This window comes from Macrobrachium nipponense, chromosome 19 (assembly GCF_015104395.2).
Source record: "Macrobrachium nipponense isolate FS-2020 chromosome 19, ASM1510439v2, whole genome shotgun sequence".
NCBI lineage: Eukaryota > Metazoa > Arthropoda > Malacostraca > Decapoda > Palaemonidae > Macrobrachium > Macrobrachium nipponense.
This window is the reverse complement of record NC_061088.1, coordinates 27,366,369-27,384,647: the sequence shown is the minus strand read 5'-3', so window position 1 is coordinate 27,384,647 and position 18,279 is coordinate 27,366,369. Positions and strand designations below refer to the sequence as shown.

At 36.5% G+C, this 18,279-nt stretch overlaps 1 protein-coding gene across 1 annotated transcript in view; it reads left to right on the top strand.

The window, feature by feature from the left end:
• The first annotated feature begins 452 nt into the window (after positions 1 to 452).
• The window catches only part of LOC135215403 (titin-like), a 206,828-nt gene continuing 189,001 nt past the window's right edge, over positions 453 to 18,279 (top strand). The window contains 1 exon segment of the mRNA XM_064250008.1: positions 453 to 994. Coding sequence (XP_064106078.1) covers positions 871 to 994 — 124 coding nt within the window. The 5' untranslated portion in view covers positions 453 to 870.

Here is an 18,279-nt window from a genome sequence, read left to right as displayed (position 1 = left end):
CCTCCTCCAGTGCAGTGCCCACTTCCTTTCCTCTCTTCTGCGCCGTTTTGTAAGATGAATGAGTGTCCGGTGTGCGTTGACTTTTTTTTTCTTTCTTTCTTTTTTTTATAACCTCTGTTCCCGCTCGAGTCCTCCTCTCCTTGTTTCGCGTTCCTTGGATTCCATTTTGAGTGTCCGTTTTCTTCGAATATTGTTTATTTCGCTGCTTCATTTCGGGAAGGGGCCATTCTTTACCCTTCCACGTGTTTTTCGAAAAATCGATTTTGGTTCGTGTTTTACTGTTTTTTCCCCCACTTCTTTTGTCTTCTCACAGTTCTGGTACTTTCATGTTGGTGGGCTCTCCTCTGGTTGTTCCCCCCGTGACGTCACAGCCCTTTTCTAAAAGTGGCACCAGGACCCGAGTGGCGCCGAGGCACCCCGAGTGCCAAGCAGGGGGGCCCTTCTGAATCTGCCGTCATCATTTCGCCCCGAAGAGTTCGGAGGCGAGGGTGTGCTAAATGGGGCTGCCTGACTCAAGGGGTGCTAGCATATTATAAATTCATCTCCCGCTTCTTCTATTTATTATGCGAGCAGTCCTATAGTCAGTGGCATTTAGTTGACAATTCTCGACCCCAGAACATCTCAAAGCAAAAGATATCCAGCAGCAAAACTTGGCTTCTGCAGTGCTTGTTAGAAAGTTTCCCCCAGTTGAACCTCTCTCTGGTTGTAGTTGAAGGAAAAGCAGAACTCCTCTTTTCCTCCCCAGTGGATCCCTCCTCAGTCAGTCGCTTTCGGTGCTTTCCGCCCAATCAGTGCTTTTCAGAAAGTTCGTAGCAATACCTGTGACTGTTCGTCCCTTTTCTCGACCACCACCGAAACACAGCAATCACCATGTCTCAGCAGCATCAGGTGGTGAGGCAGCAGACCTCCATGCAGCAAACAAGCAGCAGCAGCACTATGCAGCAGTCAAGTGTTCGACAGCAAACACAAGTCCAGACACGCGTTGTCCGCGAAGGTAGGATATGATGATCCCTTCATGACATCCTATTTGACCATGGTCCCCCCACAGATATGCTCCCAGTTCTCACCCCACTTCCCCAGGAGGATTCCTGATCCTTTGGTCCTTAATGGTAGTACATTTCAATCAAACTCCTATAGTGGTCCCGCTTTCCGATCCTCTTTACACTTAAGAAGTAACACCATCCAAAATGTAGTAGTGTCTCCTATTGTGTAAACCAGAAAGAGTCCTGCTTCTTAATCCTTCCTTCAGCGAAAGAGGTCACCACTGTCCGGTTACATTGGGTCTTATAAAAGGTCCTCACCCCTCTTGATCTTGTGTCGACAATAACTCCCTGAAAGCTGCCTCTCTCGAGGGTCATTCAGATCAACTTTCACGAGTGCACTTGAATGGGGCTCACCGTGCATGGATATAGACTTAATGGACTGGTTCAGTAATCGCATTATGAGAAGAATGAGACTGAAGTGGAATATTTAACGTCTCTCTCTCTTTCCCTTTCTTTAGTATGTTCATACGTATGTATAGATATTCTCTGATGATATGAAAGTACATAGAGGCAGTGGTTGCGGCACAGTTCCGTCTCGGGTTACTGTATATTTGTCAATGGATATAATGTACATTAATTAACACAATGAGCCTTGGAGATATCTTAAAACTTGATCAATTAATTAGAAGAGAATCTAATGATTTTCAATTAACGTTTAATAGGTAATTGAAAAGATTTAAATGAAACCTCATCGATATTTTAAGAACAATTCAACGGCAGAGAGAGAGAGAGAGAGAGAGAGAGAGAGAGAGAGAGAGAGAGAGAGGAAATATTTCAAGGAAAGAGTGAGGGAGGGAGCGAGAGAGAGAGAGGAGAGAGTGGATAGATGCCAAAAGTGTGGGCGTGGACTAAAGAATAGGTATAGGGCAGCATACAACCTTTGAGGGGGTATGTTAAGAAAAGTGGGTATAAAAGCTGAAGTGTGTATGCGTGTTTTACACACACACACGCACAAACAGTATATACTTTTATATATATATATAATATATGTATATATATGTATGCATGTATGTATGTAAATGTATGTGTGTAATGACTGATTGGTAAACGGAAAAATTCGGGAAATATTTTCTGACTACCCGAATTTTAAAGTTCAAAATCTTACTGCGTTTTTTCAAGAGGTCATTAATCTATACCTCTAATTACATCTCATTATCCCCCGGAGTGCGGAGGAATAATAATGAGTGGGGTGTTTCTCTTTATTTGTACCTTCCCTTTCCTCCCTCACGAAGGAAAAAAAAGGCTTCTCTCTCTCTCTCTCTCTCTCTCTCTCTCTCTCTCTCTCTCACACAGAAAACACGTACTCACACAGACTTCCCGAACCTGCTACCTCGCACCCTCCCCTACCGGCACGGGCCAAAAATATCCGGAGGCACTGCGTGCTGGCACACCTTCTGCCGTGCCCACGGTGTCGGGTATCTTTCTCCTTCCCTGAGGTCCCTCGACTACAGGAAAACCCGGGGTAAAATACCCCCTTCTCCTCCCCCCTTCTCCCCTCCCTGTCCCCCTCCTGCCTAGTCTCTTAATGTTCCAATGTTGATTTCAATGTGCAAATGGTAATTTGAATCCCTATTTTAATGGGTAAATCGTTATTTGCCTTTCGTACTTTACAGTTGGAAGTGTGTCATTTATATGCTATATGCAAATAATGCTTTTCTTATTAACAAACGGTATTTTATTGTTCTTGACTCATGTTAAGAGTTGGTAATTCCTCTCAATTAATTAGTTTTATTGTTTCCAGTTATTTGCGTGTATGAGAGTTAGGGAGGAAGTGTGTGGGCCAATTCCATTATGCGATATTTGATATCTAAATTTGGATTCATCCGTCTGACAACATCCAAAATACAAAGGGAAATGCATTGCTTTATTACATTTACTTGATCAGTATATTTCTTTTTGCATGATTACATGAAGGTTCACTTATGCTTTAGGCTACTTTTCTGTTATTTCGTTTAACTCTCTTCAAGTATGACTCTAAGATTCGTTTCCTGTTGCTTTTTCACAAGCCATGCTCCTGGTTTCATTTTCTTATCAGTACTCAGGAGAAGAACTCTGTGTGAAGTAAATTCAAGCAGCATATGTTATCTTTCTTGAGGACAGGAGATATTACATGTTCATATGCTTATGAACTAATTATATATATATATATATATATATAATATATATATATATATATATATATATATAATATAAATATAAAGACTATCAGGGGAATAACAACGTGATATAAAATGTAAACAAAGTATTTAATCACGGGAAAAGTAAAACACACACACACATATATATATATATATATATATATATATATATATATATATATATATATATATATTATATATATATATATATATATATATATATATATATATATATATATATATATATATATATATATGTGTGTGTGTGTGTGTACTTATAGTACCAATTATATTATTGTGATTCTAAAGCGATTTTATCACATTGTAAAAATTTCAATGTAAAATTCAAGATAGTGAACTGTTTGGGTCTGTAGTCCCAAAGTACTTAAATTCTGATGTGTTTCAGTAGCTTACAATGAAACAATGAATAAATATAACAGAGTTATGCTTTGAAATCTAATCCTATCCACAAATTCTAGGGTTCAGTCATATATCGTTTCTCATCAGCTAACATTTTTTAATTGTTCATAACGACGGAAAATGGGAACATCACAAGGTTCATGAACTAAACTGAAGCATAAATTATGAGTGAGTTCTCGTTGCTTATTTGTGTTTCGAGTCTTCCTCCCTTTACACTTCACTCTTCCAAGCATAAACATTTACGCACATGCACGCGTGTAGGTATATACTGTATACACGTGCACACTCAAACACACACAGACACACACACACACACACACACACACACATATATATATATATATATATATATATATATATATATATATATATATATATGTGTGTGTGTGTGTGTGTGTGTGTGCGTATGTGTTTTTGTGCGTGTACGTATTTAATTTTTTTTCCTGATGAGTAAATTTTTTGTCTTTGAAAATCGGTGGTATTTGAGAGATAGGGAAATGGCGTTTCCTTAGAAGATCTATTTGATAAATTAGTTTATGGAATCAGTACAGCTAAGTCTTTAGATGATGTTGATATGACAACATTATTTTGCGAATCACCCTCTTATAGAACTGCAAGAATCAATGCTTCTCGAAATAGGAAACATTTGAGAATCCTGGAATTTTCATGTTAAAGTGGAGGCATCTGTAGTTTTATTCCTTAACGTATCATAGATATGGTTTTTGACTTGGCATAATTCCTTTGGGGGAAAATGGTGTAGATTCACATATTCTCCTGGGTGTAACGGTTAGGCTACGGTCACTGAAATAAACGTCTAATTATTATAAATTATTATGAACATAAGGGACAGTATAATATCCTCGATATAGACGTGGAAAGGACTCTAATATTCCTTTATTTTCAACTAGACAGGCACAATAGATTAAAATCATTCTTAATAATATTTTGCTGCGTCTGTAAATCCCGTTTTGTCCCGTTGCCACTCATAATAGACTGTTGAGGTAGTTGCTACTTCTTATGAATTGAAATTTGTGATAATGTTGTTGTCCCCATTTGCTGTATACGAACCTTAAGAAAAATAAAAGAATTATCATTCAGGCAGCTTGTTTGCTAAGGGATGCCAGATTTTTAAGTTACTCCTTTTCTCTTTGGCTAGGAGGCTGTAGACAAAAATGAATGATTGATGTAGAAGTAAGATTATGGTTAAAAAGAAAAAAAAAGATGAAATGTCTTGCAAATATCTTGTTCTGAAATGTGGCTCGCTATCAGAACAAATGTAATATAAATAAATCTATATATATATATATATATATATATATATATATATATATAATATATATATATATATAGATTATATATCTATATATATATATAATGCATATAAATACACGTATGCACACACAAGAGTATCAATATCCTTGTGCTGTAACATAAACATAAGAAAAATATCGGAACCTAGAAGATGAATGAAATGAAAAGGCCTTGTCGAACTGCAAGAGAAACAACGTACACAAAGAGGAACCGAACACGGAGAATCTTAAATAACCTTCGAGTGAAATATGAGACCAGTCATTTCGACCTGGTCTCGATATCGCCATTAACCTGTCAGGAAAATTCTGGCGGGACGCTTTATCTGCCAACTGTAGACTTGGCGATGTAATTCCCTTCTGTCTCCTTCGATAACAAGAAAAAAAAATGATGAAGATAAACTGTATCTGTTGTTTAGCCAGCGTATCGCATGGGCATTTCGTTGATAAACAAGATACTTTATGGGTATTTATGTAGACAAGTTCTTCGTAAGAGATCAGAACCAGCGGAATTCCATGTGAGCATTTGTTATTCTAGTAAGTTTTCTTTGTGGGGATTAGGTAAATAGTTACTGTTCATTGGGGTTATTGTGATGGAGACAGAATTCCATATGGTTATATCTTATTGCATGGTTAGTGTACCTAATGGGTATTTGTTATAAATACAAAATAACCGACACTTCATTGTTGTGAAGACAAGATTCCTTATGGATTCTTAGAATGTGGACTATGTTGTTACATAACCAGTAAGGCTTGTAGGTAATTGTTATTTAGGCAGTTTAGACAAAGAAGCCACAAACCTCTCAGTAAATATTCGTCCATGTGGAAACATTTCAGTGCCATTTGTTTTTTCATCCTCATTTGATCATATCTTTGTATTTCTTCAAAATTCTCTTCGGCTGGGGTGTCAACCATTATTTATTTTGTCTCTAATGTTGACTTCAGTTTTTTAAAAGAACGTCCAGCATGTTCATTTTATACGCAAAATAAGTTACTACAAAGCAAAGAAAAGGGGAAGGCAGCTCGTTATTAAGATGAAGAAACGAAAGCGAATTGTTTGATATGGGAATGATTATTACGTTTCATAAGAAACATTTCTTGAAAATTCTCTCACACCGCCCCCCCCACCCGCATTTCCACCCTTCGCCATGCCACCTTCCCCCCGCCAAAAAAAATGCTCATTTAATCCTTTTTCGTGTGACATGCCATGATTGTAAAAGCAAGTAATTACTGTTGATGAAATCTCATGCCTCACTACGATAGCCATCAGATATGACAGCTTGTAAGAATTAGTGTTTGATCGTAATTTATCCAGTAGTTTACTTAGAAATCTATTATACACTGGATGGTATTTGTTCAGTCTCTCTCTTTCTAAGTGCCCTCATACTTTTGCCAGCGTGTATGCATTCTTTTGTTTTGAATTTTTGGGATGGTTAGTATCTATTTCCTCTTTGGCCTTGTTTAGGTGATTCTTGATTTCTGCGTCACTGTAATGGGTTTCATAAGCACATACCAATCTTAAGAAGACTTTCCTAGTTTGTCCATATCCCTCAGAAATGATGTCAATATAAGAAGGGGTCTATACGACGAGTCCCGAGCCTAGAGAAGTTATGTATCGTTGGGAAGTTCATATGTAGGGGCCACTGGTTGTAAGGGATATCCCTGGGCTGGACGACGGGAAATCTAAAAGTGACGTTAATTAGCGGCAGACTATCGCTGTTACAAGATAATGGAATATGTATGGATAAATATTGTTTTATCATATCGAAGGATATACACAGACCCTCGCTTTAACCTCTGTATTATATTCAGGTTTATTTGTGAGACAGAATTGGCGCTTCAGACTTATCCCAAGTTGTTGGTTGACAATTTGCCCTGACCTCGTATTGATATCTTTCCCATTTCTGTTTTGTTTCGATGTGAATATTTCACATTATGAGTTACACTCATAATTTAGGCTTTAACTCCCAAACCTGATTTTATAGCAAAATGCCCCCACTTTAGTTGAAAAACAGGGAGAGAAATTTGGGATATTTTGTGAGGAATATAAATTTAAAGCTCATTCAGAAATTTTTGAAATTGTAAAAAAAAAAAAAAATTCTATTTTTCAGTGCGCTGTACTTAGAGAAATATTCAGCACCAAGAAACTAGATTCTAAATTCCAACATTATTTGTTCCTAAGTCAGTGTTTACACAAGGTCCAAAGGACATTGTTCTAGAACTATTTTGGATTTATTATAAATAGATCACGCCACACCAAACATTTTTTAAAGACGCAGAAAGATTGCTCTCTCGGCCTTCTTTTTAATCGATATATATTATATATATATATATATATATTATATATATATATATATATATATATATATATATATATATATGTGTGTGTGTGTGTGTGTGTGTGTGTGGTGTGTGTGTGTGTGTATGTGCATGTGTAACTGTGTGTTCCAGAAAGGATAGAGCTTATAGAACTGAAGTCCATAATGTATTAAAGACATATAGTATAAGGGTATATTTTATATTAATATTTATTCGAAATTGTATCTAATTCTTTAAACTTTTTAAAGCACGATAATTTTTCTTTTTCAAAACTTAGATCCATTTCATTAAGAGGTGAATTTATGTCACCTAAGGAAATGACAGAATGAAACTCTACACTGAAGTTGTTGAACAAGAATGAGATGTTTTTCTCAGAACCAGCGAAACGCGAACCTTGGAAATGTTTAAATTTTTTCTTCGTTTTATTTGAATTGAATATCTCAGTCCATCTTTTGTTTGGGCACGGGGGAGAATGTTCCCACAGAGTTCATCTTTGGTTCATGAAAATGCTTTCTTCAGCGCAGTCTTCGTGGCTCTTTCGGAGAAACATAATATCGTTTTTTCGTTGACAGTTTTCTTTTCCGCAACAAAGCAGAGATAATGAAAGTACTTTCTGTCTGAAATTCAAAGGATTTTTTAGTGCTTAGATGCGGCTTAAATTCGCGTTTACGTCAGGTTTAGAAACAAAATTAATTTGGATTTAGTCTGTGTTCCTCAGCATTTTTTACAAGCAAGAGTTTGTCATTCCCTAAAAAATCAAGACATAAAACTCTTGTTTTATATCTCAAGAATTTTGACGTTCAATTTATATAATCGTATATCTTCTCATATCATCATATTTAAGCCTAGAGTTGAAACATGAAAAAACAAGGAAGAGGTGTATGTATGCCTCGAAGAATGGGTCTAATCTATGGATCAGCTGATATGGCGTATGATTCAGTGATACTGTAGGGTGGAATGGCCTCTATGGCCAGTTCCGAGGTGAACATATCATGAAGGTCTAATATTCAGCGTGGACCGAGGGGGAAATCGACCTTAGTGCCAGTTGGAAATCCGACCCCAGCGCGTGCAACGTAAATAGATACGGGTTTAGCTGCCAGCGGTCGCCAATAACGGGAAGGCAGAGAAGAAGAAGAAGATCTCTCTCCTGAAATTGTCGCTTTGTCGCCTCTACATAATCCTTGGCGAATAGACAGTGTTTGTTACCATCTTTTTTTTTCTTTTTTTTTTTGCTCTCCTGTTCTGTTATTACACCATCTTTTTATTTAGGTACCTCGCGCCGAGTAAGACATTTTAATACTGAATTATAGTCTTGGCTTACGAGTACATAAAAAAAAAACTATCAGGGTTTTGGCTACTGTCGTTGAGAAAGAGAGGAAATACTGGACTGTGTTTATGCACAGAGATTAATTTAATTATCCAGCTTTCAGTTTCATTAATGTTCTCACGTTTTCTTCTGGTATGTAACTGAAAACCGCTACCCGTTTTCCTTGCTATGTATTTTGTGAATCGGTATGCATGAAGTAAAACTAAAGGGAAATTGGAAACGCTAGGCATATTTATAAAAAAAATTCAATAGTTATTTTGTAGGTGTTTTTGTTTCACGAATATTTCGTAGACCATAATTTTTCAAAAATTCTTGAGATACCTGTTAAACTGGCTTTAGTTGACGTTTAGCAGCGTGTAATTTAATTTTAATTTGGGTTTATCCAATGGGTATGGAATTATTAAACTTGTGCAAGCATTGCAAATGATTTTAGGGACATTTTTATAAATTGGTGAAAATTTAAAGTTATTTTGTATGAGGAAAAGACTACTGTGTAGATGAACTCTTATCTAGAATTTCATGTGTTTTTAAATAAGCTAGAGACGACTAGACAGTTGGTTTAATTATCTAGTCCTTCTCTGAAGGAAAAACGGAAACGAAACGAGGAGAATGATAAAAAGTCCTTCATAAGTCTGAAAAGGAAAAGGAGGGAATGTGTCATGTAAGGATACATACATAGGCACTGCTGTCTTAAAAAATATTTATACATGGATATATGTTTACCACTCAGTGCCTTCTTTTATTGATGACATGGAGTTTCCTATGCATGTTCTCAACGATTGTCGTTGCTTCCGGGATTTTTATCCCACAGTGCCATTCCATCGTGCCCGAATCCCTTCCAAAAGTCTCATCGTATAGGTCTCAGAGTGCCGGGATGAGGAAGGTAGTTACCTTGTTTCCATGGTTCCCCATGGAGAGTGTGTATGTTCAGGATCGCCGAGGGAGATAGTTATGGAAATTTCCATGAACTTTTTCATTATAGATATAAAACGTGAACGTATTTATGAATTGTGTATAGTGAATGAATAGCCTACAAATTTGTTTTGATTTTGTCAGATTTTCATTATTTTTTAAACGTTGACAACAAATGTTGATTTGACGTGAATCTGCAGAAACCAATTAATAAGTCCCACTTCGGAAACACACCATACATCTTGCTAAGTACTTAGGTCAAACGCCATAAGATACTTAAAAGGAATATGGTTAAAGGATAAGTGAATGAACTATAGAATTTTTAGTAATTTTGACATCGTATATCACCGGTAAGAGTATTAACGGTAGATGTCTTAAAGTTCATCAACTTTTAAAGGAACCAGTTTATATTAAACTGCGAGATAACAGACAGTATCGTAAAAAAAAAGGTGTCGGATTATGTACATACTTTATGTATAGTACATAAGGATAAAAGCAAAACACAGATCATTTCAGTAGTGTTGAGTCTTTTATTATTGAAAATACAAACAGGATTCAGTAATGCTTTGCTACTGAAGCTTAGAAAAATAGATAACTTCTTCAACCGAAAACAAGATTTACTCAAGCTTTGGTGATTATCTTTGCTAAAAAAGGAAAAAAAAATTTTTTTGGTACTTAGTAGCCTGCGTTATTAGTATAATTATTATTATTATTCATTATAGTCCTATGGAACCAGCCATAATCTGATAGAAAAGTCAACTGATTTCTGTCGTCGAACAAGACCAGACGACGAAATCGACCCGATGTAAATGAGAAAATCGAGAATTTGAAACTGGACCTACAGGTCAAAAACTAGTTTTATCGCTTATGCGAATTATTTGCTCAGAACCCGTCTTTTTTTTTTTTTTTTTTTTTTTTTTTTTTAACTAGACCTTCTTGGTAAGGCAGTTTGGGCCATATGGCGTTATTCCTGTGAGAATTGTGAGACTTTCAGGGCAGTTTCCATTTGTGTAAAGAAAGTTATACCAGCTTATGTTTATATGCAACTAAATTGATATTCATTTATATTTGTTTAATTAGTTTTATGACAACTTCATTCCTTACAGTGCTCTCTCTCTCTCTCTCTCTCTCTCTCTCTCTCTCTATGAATATATATATATATATATATATATATATATATATATATATATATATATATTATTATATATACCGTGTTCCTTACAATTGTAACTTTCTCCATTTTATATCGCCATCTTCCCTCTAAATCTATGTTTCCTAACCCCTCCTCCATTTGTTGTGCCTTTCTATTCTTCTCTTCCTATCTCCTCCGCCTCCACCATCCATCTGGTATTACCTGTTTTCCGGATACTATCAAATACCTGTGGTTCTGGTATTCACGGGACTGGGTTTTTTGTCTTCCTTATCATTAGGATGTCGTTCGTTAGATTATTTTCTCTCTCTCTTCTTTTTACTTTCTCTTAACGATCTTTAGTTTCATTTTCAAATAGTTCTCTCTCTCTCTCTCTCTCTCTCTCTCTCTCTCTCTCTCTCGTCTCTCTCCTCTCTCTCGCTCTCTAAACCGAGGCTGACCATTCGTTTCAAAATGTTATTATTGTTGTATTTAGTTGGCTTATCATGGAATACCTAAAGATACATTTACTATTATAACGAACTTTGTGCTTGTTGAATACGAGTGTCGTCATTTCATTTCTCCTTTCTGCAAAACTCTTTTGGATATTCTTGATTTTCACGTTTTCTGAATAACAAAGTTTGAACACGTCTCTTCCCTTTGCTTCTCTAATCTTTGGGAAAAGAGTGATTATTTTTCTTTTATCGGTTCTCGCATGTCCTTTGAACAAATGCAGCCTTATTTCTCACTTAATTGCAGTTGACAACTACAGTGTCATTAGTCTTGTAGTTTATTATTATTAGTATTGTTATTATTATTATTATTATTATTATTATTATTATTATTATTATTTTATTATTATTATTACTTCAATGGAGTCAATGAGTCACATTTCTAAACGTATAGGGCTCACCCCAAAGATATGCAATTTAATGACAGTCGAAATCGAATCAAAATTATGTTTAGAAAATTCAACAGCTAAGCGAAAAGAGACCACCAAAGCGAACGGATGAAAAATAAAAGGCAGAAAACAACGCAATTGAGACTTGAGAAAGCCGCTTCAAGGAATCTGTAGTGCGTCTACAATGCGTCTCACAAGGCACGCTGTAAGCGATACCCTCCCTCAGGCTTTTACTCGAAAGTGATCGATTGTAAGCTACCTGACATCACAACTACCAGCGCCACTGACGCCGTACTCGAAAGTGAAAAGGGATAACCTCTACAAGAGGTTTTTGTGGTTTTATGCTGAAAGAGCTCGGGAGTAAGCTACCATGGCTGAGCAAAAAGGAAGCCTTATGCGGTTAGTTATGGGAGGGGAAATGGGTCTGGATTGAAACAGCAGATAAAGTGAAGGCATAAAGGAAAAGGGGGGTGGGGGGGGGGGGGGATATTATTGTAGGGGAGACCAGAAAATAGTGGTGAATAACGGACACTGGCCGGTGTGTTGACCATTGCATTATTTTGTAGGCTGAAATGTAGCCGGCTGAGTTGCATGGGGAGCAAGCATTGAAAACCATTCATTTGAAGAGCAAGTTTCCACAGCATATGGCCATATGTCAATACAGAGAAAAAGTAACGGGAAGAATAGACTGCAGATGATAGTAACCAGCGGAAGAAAACGAACCAGAAGTTTAAGTAGTGACTTTCATTGGCAAATGAATCTAGGATGTGACAAGGTTAATTACAACAAATTTGATTGACACTGATTTTATGGTTGCATTTCTGATTCAGAAATAAGTATTTGGTCAGACTCATTTCTTAATTGAGGGACTTAGAGCTACTGACCTAGAAACGAGTATACAGACATTCTTATGGAGGCTATCATGCCCGGCCTTTTCCGCTTAGTCCTAATAGCCCTATTCTCAAATCCCTAACCTACCCGGTAACCGCCCCCCCCCCCCCCCCCCCCACCGAAAAAGACACCGTACACCACCCAAGTCTGGCCTTCCCCACTGCATACCCCACCCGTGAAACCATTCCATCAGGCAAAACTTCTTATCCTCCAGACCTACTCCACGCATATTATCCTCTTTCCCCGTCGGTGAGCTCCTAAGAGACAAATACGTTTTGTTTAGTTGCCTTCCGTCTCTTCGCTTCTCGGGCGGTGTAGCAGAGGTTAGCAAGTTACGTAAGTCAGTAATTCGAGCCTGGCGATGGCTTGTTCAACGGCATTTGTGGCCGCCTCCGCTGTCGTTAGGGCAGGATCGTTGTGGCTTCCAATTTGAGTAGTGCAGGGAGCCCTCTGCTGGGCCCTTGGGTCTTGTGACGAGAAGCAGTTTTGTTATGCGTTTTACATCTATTTTCAATGTCCATTTTGGTCAATATATAAATTTATATATATTGTATATATATATATATACACAACACACACACACACACACACACACACACACACATATATATATATATATATATATATATATATATATATATATATATATATATATATCACACACACACATATACTATAAATATATATAAAAAAAGTACCCATATGTCCACGAAGAAAGTGAAATAACGGAGAGCAAGATCATTTGTCTGTCCTCTAAGGCGAAAGTTCTTTCACTTAAAATCAGATACACTGTTTGTATGTTGTATCACGTTGTTTTTCTCGTGATACAACTTATATGTATTTATGTGGTAGATTATAGAATATATAGTATATAGGTATATATATATGTGCGTGTGTGTGTGCGTGTGAGTTATAAATATGCTGTGCGTGAATATGCATAACTACACATTCACTAAAAATGAAATGAAGGGAGAGGACCATAAGAAATAGAAAATGCTAAGCCTAAATTCCAAGATTCTAAATACCATAGGAATTGGGTTCTCACCCTTGGGAGGTGCTCTGAGGATTGAATAGGACGTGAAGGATCGATTATTAGGTGTCAGTTACCTGTGAAAACTCGTTCCTGGAAGGTGACAAAATAAGTTGAGCTGTTAAGAGTGAAGTATAATTCTTCTCACTATACGATTTATGATTTATCCGCCTGAATTAGTTCAAATCTGGAGCTTATTATTTAAACCTGCGCTTTACTTGATTTTTTTTTAAATCCAGACATTATTTATAAAATATTTATTTGATCTTCCTAACATTTTTATCTAGTGAATTTTCTTGTATATTTACATATATATATATATGTGTGTGTATATACATATATATGTATATATATATATATATATATATATATATATATATATATGTATATATATATATATATATCACACACACACACACACACATATATATATATATATATATATATATATATATATATATATATATATAGTACGGTTAATATTTCTTTGGCTTTTAGCTCAATAAATTTGAAGTGGTGTTTATATTCTACTCGTCTTCATGCCTACCTTAATGTTCGTGAGACCTGTTGATCTACTTAAAATCCACCTCTCTTGCATTCCATAATACTTATTTAGTTTTTTATGGAAGCCAGACGATATAAGGTATCACAATAATAATTGTAACCTTTCGTTAATGTGTCGTCTTATTGTATTCATACCCTAATACTTGACGAGTCAGTAGCCCCTTTGATTAATTCAGTGTCTTTATCATATATTTTATTGCTTGTTACTCTCACTCCTGAGTCTCGGAAGAATGGCTTTGACTGATGATATTTTGCTTTCATTGATGAGCTTGGTAGCTGTATATTTATGAAGTTTCTGGTGAATTAAGATAAGGGCTGTTTGAATGTTCAAATTTTATCCCGTGTTAAAATTTTAAATGGCTCCTTCAATAAATCATCAATAATGATGGTAATACGATTAATCGTCGTTATTGATAATAATTATATTGCGAAATTTTTTACCTTTTTATTAAAGACATATACACTTATTTATTTATATGCATATTAGAATATGCAGTACATAAATACACACCACACACACATATACACACAAATTTATATCGTTTTCAAATGGGTATTATAATAAGTTTATGAATAAGTAGCACAAGTATTGTGCTATTTTTCATGAAACGGTCCTTTGATACTGATTAAAACGCAACAAAACCTGCTTTAGTTGTTACATGTAGAACCCGAATAATGTCAAGCGAGTAGAAAACTTACTGTAGTACGGCATTAGAGAAAAATAAACTTTTTAAATGCTTTTGTGGACCAAGCAATTTGGACGTCATTTTGCGGTTTAGCGTCATGACCTTAATTCGCTGGGAAATGAAGGCCGCATTATTTCATTACGCCTCATAACGAATTGTCATGAATTCCCAAGATCATCGTGGCTGATTAAGAGCAAGAAAATGAACGTTTTCACGACAACTTTTGCTTTACACTTGAAATTCTGCCTTGTACAGCGCAAATTCAGAAATTTGATTAACATAATAGACAACATACGGGTTTATGCCTTCATGATCTAAAGTTTACATTTGACCTTGTCGATGAGTTAGAGTTTAAGCGATCATTCGTTGCAGTGATGTAGGCTTTTGAGTTTCTTCTTTATACCTGTTTATGCATACATACATAGACACACACACGCGCGCACACACACACACGCACACACACACACACACACACACACATATATATATATATATATATATATATATACATACATGCATATACATATATATGTGTGTGTGCCTAATTGTATATGTACATATGCATGCATATATTATATATATATATATATATAGATATATATAATATATATATATATATATACACACACACACACACATGCATTCCTTGGTTTAGTGATCACCAACTTTGGGGTTGAGGTTGATCCTGTGAGTCGGGTTCGCGGGTCACTTTTTTTTTTATTTCTATTATTTTTTTTTGTAATCCATTGTGTCTCAGTTGACTTAAGCAGTGAATCATCTACATTGTGTTTTGCCGATTGGTGAGGACGGCCGGGATGACATCGAGTGTTAAGAAAGGCAGGGGGCTTGCAACCCCATCCTAAAACCTCTGAACCACTTCCTCTAAAGGGCAAAGGTTAAGATAAAATAGTCGGCGTTTTTATTTAGTAAAACACATTCATGTGATAATTCCTTTCAAGTTGTTTTTATGGCAAATAAGAGATAAATGATTTTGTCCTGTTTATCGTCGACACTTTTTGATTGAGGTGAGTGAAATGATACTTTTAAGAGTATCAAGTAATTACAGATTCCCCTCATATGTTAGAATTAAGAAACAGTTTGTAGCTCCGTAACTGAATGTGTACTTGTATGTCAGACTCGTTTGATGATTTGAATAATGTGAGTCATAATAGTATGCGAGTAGTTACGGTATGCACACGCATTCAGATTGAACGTGATTTGTAACTTAGTCACTGAAATGACAATGTCACATGTGAAACTCATTTAGTGATTTAAACCTCATCGCTTAATCTGTTTCAACTTCCGACTCGACTTAGCAGTAGCGAACACCTGCAGATAGAGACAACACTGATCGTCCTGAGTAGTGCGCCTCGCCGTCGTTCAAGTCGCTGTTCGCTCTAGTTTTCCCGGTCACCAACGAGTTTTCAAAAGTAATGCCACCCGACCCGAAGAACTTTAGAGACAGAAGACTCGTCAGTCAACTTTTAACCCTCACAAGACCCGGGTGTCTCAGTCTGGCCGTTCCTCCCCCGCCCGCCTTTCGAGCTCTCCTAGCCGAGGGAGGACGAGCCTTGTCCTTCTGCTGCTGATTTGCACTCCGATCGCCGCCCCACCCGACTCTCTCCCTCTCTCTTTTGATTCGTCCAGTCTCGATTTTGTGTTATTTGTTTCCGTTGACGCGGTGCTCCGTCAGACAAAAATTGAAAGTTCGGTTTTTTAAAATGTAAGATCCGGTGGCTCGAGAATGGCGTCTTCTTCAGCGTTTCAAATGCCGGCGATGTCTCCTCTACGCCTTCCGGAATAGTGTTCTGTTCGAGTGTGCCGTCTTTACCTACAAGAGCAAGAGGTAACGCATCTGTCAAAATTCAGTGTAGAAGGGCCACGTGTGACGGACGAAGGATTAAGTCACCTGTTCATATTCCGTGAAGATTTACTGTTCCTTCTTAAAGCTTTGAAACTACCAGTGGAGTTGCTGTGATTTTGTTATAAAATCATGAACAAATGAGGATACATGTCGATTATTATACGCAACAGGTGTGATGTTTTCCGTCGCTTCCTCATGGGGCCCATTTTAACCCAATTAAAAGCATTCTGAGGTATTTGGATGCCCTGCTTCTCAGCCACCTGTCGTGTGCTTGAAGACAATCATTACTTGCTTGTCAAAAGCTATAAACGCCGGAAAGGAAGAGAGAGAGAGAGAGAGAGAGAGAGAGAGAGAGAGGAGAGAGAGAGAGAGAGAGAGAGAACAGTTGAACCTGAGGTAATCGTTTTTACAAACGTGTCAAAATATTAGAAAAAAAATGAAGAAAAAATAGAAACGACAAATGAAAGTGTGGATTACCGAGAACCGCTCTGGCTCGATTTCCTGAATATGTAAAAGGTATATTATTTCAACAGCAGCGCTTGACTATTATCTGGTGACAGATCTGCTTTCATGATAAGGGAGGAGGTCTCGTGCCGCGTCCGTTGCGTTATCTAAATCAGATGTGAAGTTAGAAGTGATTGTATCTTGTACTGATACAAGGTGACATTAAGAAAAAACCATAATGTGATATTTTAAACTTTTATTTGCCAAAGAGGACATTATTTGTGATAAGTGATATTCTAAAGATAAATGTTTTATTGACAGAAGGGGAAATTTACAGCAAGATATATTATTAGGCTAATATAATGTTTTGAACCGAAATCTTTTATTAATCGGAAAGTAAAATTGCGGAGAAACTTGTCTTCTTAAGGCCGAAAAAGTTAGATTTTTTAATGAATAAATCTCTTGCTCATTGCTGTATCTTTGAAACCTAATCTTAAGGCTGGAAAGAAAGCTATCAATTATTGACACACTTGAAAAAAAATCCAGCCTTTACAGAACTAAAAACGAATTTTCGAGAGAAATCATGTTACTAAACAGTGAAGTAAAAATGTTTTTATACCTTTAGAGATATATTAAAGATAAATTTGACCAAACCGTGAAAAAAAAACCTTTTTATTGTCAGGAAATGGAATATTTAAGTGTAATTAGGAAAGAGGTAAACCCTTTATTGTTTTGAACTGAAAATTTAAAGAGAAACGGTTCGACAAGAGGAGAGAATAGCAAAAAGAATTGAAGGATTCTTTTTTTTAACATGAACGAGAGGGACAAGGCCGCGCCTCCCGTAACCACGGCCAGGTTGAGCGTACCTCATCATTAACCCGGTCCCCGTCTGCCTAAAAATGACAGGAGCGGAAGAGGACCCACAAAAGAGTAGCATGTGAAACGCGAGAGACGGAAAGGAGGAGCATTTTTTTTTCCTGGCAATCGTTGCATGTGTGGAATACATTCGCGACATTCAACATGCAATATGACACCAGCGATGAGGATGACGAACGAGAATTTCGTAAGTTGACAGTGACCTGGAATTCGCCATAAAAAAATAAATAAATAAAAATAAAAATAAAAAATTTTAAAAGTGAGATATTTTTTTCTGTCAGTTCACAATGTTCACAGCTGTTGTTTCACTACCTCATGTGCTTGCAGTGATGATTCATTTATTTCATTTTGTAGTCTTAGGATTTCACAATAAAACTAAATCTGAAAAATTTTAATAGACGAGAGATTCTAAGGTCTCATCTCATGAT